The sequence below is a fragment of the Electrophorus electricus genome, chromosome 16, assembly GCF_013358815.1.
Source record: "Electrophorus electricus isolate fEleEle1 chromosome 16, fEleEle1.pri, whole genome shotgun sequence".
In the NCBI taxonomy this organism is placed as follows: Eukaryota; Metazoa; Chordata; class Actinopteri; order Gymnotiformes; family Gymnotidae; genus Electrophorus; species Electrophorus electricus.
The window spans coordinates 18,342,548-18,346,666 of NC_049550.1; the positions used below are offsets into that span (position 1 = coordinate 18,342,548).

General features: G+C 42.5%; 1 protein-coding gene across 1 annotated transcript in view; it reads right to left on the bottom strand.

Annotated features, from left to right (window-relative positions):
• Positions 1–222: 222 nt before the first annotated feature.
• LOC113585188 (mesothelin-like protein) overlaps positions 223–4,119 on the bottom strand; it is a gene marked incomplete at its 3' end in the record, with an annotated part of 8,450 nt that continues 4,553 nt past the window's right edge. The window contains exons 9-14 of the mRNA XM_027022553.2: positions 3,406–3,587; positions 2,229–2,384; positions 1,986–2,122; positions 1,658–1,818; positions 1,313–1,407; positions 223–318 (exon numbers count right to left, since the gene is read on the bottom strand). Of these exons, the coding sequence (XP_026878354.2) occupies positions 223–318; positions 1,313–1,407; positions 1,658–1,818; positions 1,986–2,122; positions 2,229–2,384; positions 3,406–3,587 (827 nt within the window). The remainder of the gene's footprint in view (positions 319–1,312; positions 1,408–1,657; positions 1,819–1,985; positions 2,123–2,228; positions 2,385–3,405; positions 3,588–4,119) is intronic.

Below are 4,119 nucleotides of genomic sequence, written 5' to 3' on the forward strand. Positions count from 1 at the left end.
GCAATTGGGATTGGAGGTGAATGTGAGTTTGGGGGTGAGTGTAACTGTGATTGGAGGTGAATGTGAGTGTTTGGGGTTGAGCAAACCTGTGGGCTTGGTTGTGGATGAAGCCACATTACTGGCTGCAGTGGTATTCATGTTGTTTGCTGGGGTAGGTGTAGGTGAGGCACGTCCACCTGTGATGTTAAGTTTTAGAGTGTCCAGCTCGGACTGGAGCTGCATCACCACCCAGCTGTGCACTGCTGAGGCATTCTCATATGTCTTCAGATCTGGCAGATTGCGACCCAGCAATTGCTTAACCTGAGGCACTGAGAGTGCCTAAACACACACACACACACACACACACACAGTTATTACAGCACACTGCAGATGCATTTGCATACCTTTTGAGATCCACCAGATTACGGACCATATTACCATCCAGGAAGGTCTCAACCTCATGCACCGCCAGTGCTTGCATACACACATGCGCACGCGCACACACACACTCAAATCCTCACATTAATATGTCACAAAATCAAAGACAGAAGAAATAAAAACTTTGCTTTTGAGAAATGATTAAGAATTACTTACTTTCTGAGTAGGAATAAATATGTTCTCACAGAAGCTTCCAAAATAAACTTCTAAACTAAGCCACAAGGCTGTTAACATAGTGACTTGTGTAAGTAACTGTAGACATAGTGTCTTCTGTAAGTAACTGTAAGCAAATAGACCCATGTACATAGGTGCCTGACAGTTATAATGTGGGCTCACACCCAGGTCAGATAGATAATGACACCAACAGCTTACTGGGTGAGCAACCACACTCTAATGATGACGGGCCCGTGTGTGAAACAGTTAGTTCGTAGAACCGGTAAACAAGAAAAGTAACCAACCAAAGATGGGGAGTGAACCCCAGCTGATTTGTTGCAAGGGGGACAAATACCCACTAGACTGCAGAAGCTATAAAACTAGCCACAAAACTGTAGACACAGTGACCTGTGTAACTAACTGTAGCCATAGGGTCCTGTGTAGGTAACTGTAGAAATAGGGTCCTGTGTAGGTAACTGTAGACATAGGGTCCTGTGTAGGTAACTGTAGACAGTGATTTGTGTACCTGTAGATATAGGGACCTGTGTAACTGTAGACAAAGTGACCTTTGTAAGTAACTGTACACATAAAGACCTGTGCAACTGTAGACATAGGAACGTGCGTGAGTAACTCTAGACATAGTGACCTGTGTACCTGTAGATATAGGGACCTGTGTAATTAACTGTACACACAGACCTGTCTGACAGAGATCTGTGTAACTGTGGCAGAAAGGTACACGTACATTGATGACCTCCTGGTTGAGTGAAATGAAAGTGTTCAAATCCATGCTGATGTTTGACCTACAAAGGGCCTCCACATATGGAAGCCTGGCACCACCTAAGGCCGCAAACACACACATACATACATACACAAACATAGCAATGTTTAGAACATTGCTCAATTCAGTCCTACATAATGTACATGTTTGTGTATACATCTGAGTTTGTGATAAAGTGTCTTTTGTTACCCAGCAATGACTGTAAAAGGCACTACGAGTTATGTGAGATGGTGTGTGTATGTGTCTGTTCTTATGCAGCAATGACTGTGAGGAAGTAGGAGGTATGAGATGTTGTGTGTGTTTTCTTACCCAGTAATGACTGTGTGAGGAAGTAGGAGGTACGGGAGATGGTATTGGTAGCTCGTGTACTTTTGTAGAGAGTGCGGTCACTGAAGGCGACCTCAGCGATTGTAAACAGAGCCTGCTTCTGCTCCAGACTGCAGTTAGAGACTGATATGGCTTCAGCATGCCTGATCAACATCACCAACAAATAAGTGAGCGTGAGAGAGCGAGAGAGAGAGAGAGAGAGAGTGAGTGTGTATCTAAGTGTGTTTGAGGGTGTGTACTTGTGTGCGTCTATGTCTATCTATAGTGTGTATATTTCTGAGTGTGAGTGTGTGTACGTGTGTGTACTTACTGTAGGCTAGTAGAGGTAATGTTGGTCAGAATGCTAGTGTTCAGAGCACACAGTTTTGCTCCTCTCAATGCATTGAGTTCAAAGCTGCCCAGAGAGTTCCCTGTGCCACTCAGATATTTGCTTACGATGGCTTGTACCTGAGAACCATCCAACCAACCAGACAACCAAACAATCAATCAATCAGACTAAATAAATAGACCCTTCTCTCTATTTCTCCTTTTGTGAACACCAGTGATGGAAGACCTGTGAAGGGGTCCATGATCCGTATGTGGAGTTCATCAGATTGGACAGCGTATCAATCTTTGTCACTGTCCACCTGCTGATGTCATCGGAGGTGGCTGCACGGGAGGCAGGGCCGAGAACTTGCAGCACCTCGTTACTGATGCCCGTTGGGTAAGCCTGAGTGATGGAGGAGATAGTGTCACCATACTGGCTTTGACTTCATAACGCCAAAGGGTCTGAGAACATCTGCAGAAGCTGCTGCTCACTGCAGCCATCTCATTTTAACACAGATATTCCTACTTCGTGAAGCTCGTAATAGATTTCCCTGCATTTTATGTTCAATGCAGAACTGCAGAAATGTGACCAGGCTGCTATTTTGTCTTTCCAGTTTACCTTGTTGAGTTGACCTTTTTTACTGTTTACATTGTTATATTTACCTGGTTTACCCTGTTGACATGGTTGAGTTTACCTGGTTTACCCTGTATACCTGGTTTACTCTGTTTACATGGTTATGTTTACCTGCTTTTTCCTGTTTACCTGGTTTACTCTGTTTACATGGTTATGTTTACCTGCTTTTTCCTGTTTACCTGGTTATGTTTATCTGGTTTACCCTGTTTACCTGGTTATGTTTAGCTGGTTAAGTTTACCTGGTTTAACTTGTTTACCTGGTTTACCATGTTTACATGGATGAGTTTACCTCGTTTAACCTGTTTACCTGGTGAAGTTTACATTTGTATTTACATTTACAGCATTTAGCAGACACTCTTATCAAAATGACTTATAAAGTGCTTTGTGATTTACTCACAGTACACACATAATAGCCAGGGCAGTAGGTTAGTGTCCAATATACCAATCAACTAGAATGCTTTTGAAATACAGGGATCAATGCTGATGCCTAGCCGATGCCTAGCATCTCAGAGAACAATAAGTGCAACAAAGGAGCAGTCAACATCAGTGTAATAAACAATACCCTACAATAAGTATTAGTTTTAGTTAGTCAATATATGGTCAGGGGTCATTTAAATATTCTACAAATAGATGGGTCTTCAGTCTGCATTTGAAGACTGCAAGGGACTCTGCTGTCCGAACAGCAAGTGGAAGTTCATTCTACCAAATTTACTTGGTTTACCCGGTTTATGGTTTACCCTTTTTACCTAGTTGTTTACCTGGTTTGCCCTGTTTACATGGTTGAGTTTACCTGGTTGAGTTTGTCCAGGATGACACGCTGGTAGCCACTCCCCATAGCCTTCTGTGCTATGGTGGCTAGGTTGTCCTTCAGTACCTGAACACTTAGACATGCATTAAACTGTGTCACGTCGTAGCCGAAGGGGAAGGAGCCATCAGACACTTGCACCTGAGTAATCTGCCCCATAGTACATGCTGGAGGAGAGAAGAGTGTATGCGTGCGTGTGTGTAAAAACAAAAGGAAAAATTTACATTAGCCAGAACAGATCGAAAGTTAGACCTCACAATGAATGTACACACCCAATTTTTTCAGTAGTTGTCTTAATTTCAACAGGCTCCATTCATATTATAATTGCTTCCAGTATTGTTCTGTATGATATCTGTGTTTTTGAAATGAATGGTTTGTTGGTATTTGGAAGCCATCATGAGGTTATTGGACTAGACAGCTTCATCGACTTGCTTTGCAGCTGTAACCACAAACCACAGCACAGCTAATCCATGACTTAAAAGATTTACTGTTTGATGATGACCTGGTTGACAGTATACACTTCTGATAGATGCTCATTGAGAGGCAGTGATTTTTTTTTAGCCCTAGCTAGCTGCTAGCTAATGTTAGCAAACAGTTGACATGCCACATCTAATAAAAAAAAGATGGAAAGTAAGTAACTAGATGTCCTTCTAGCTAACACTGGCTTAATCTGGTATTAAAATATAGGCAGACAAAGGA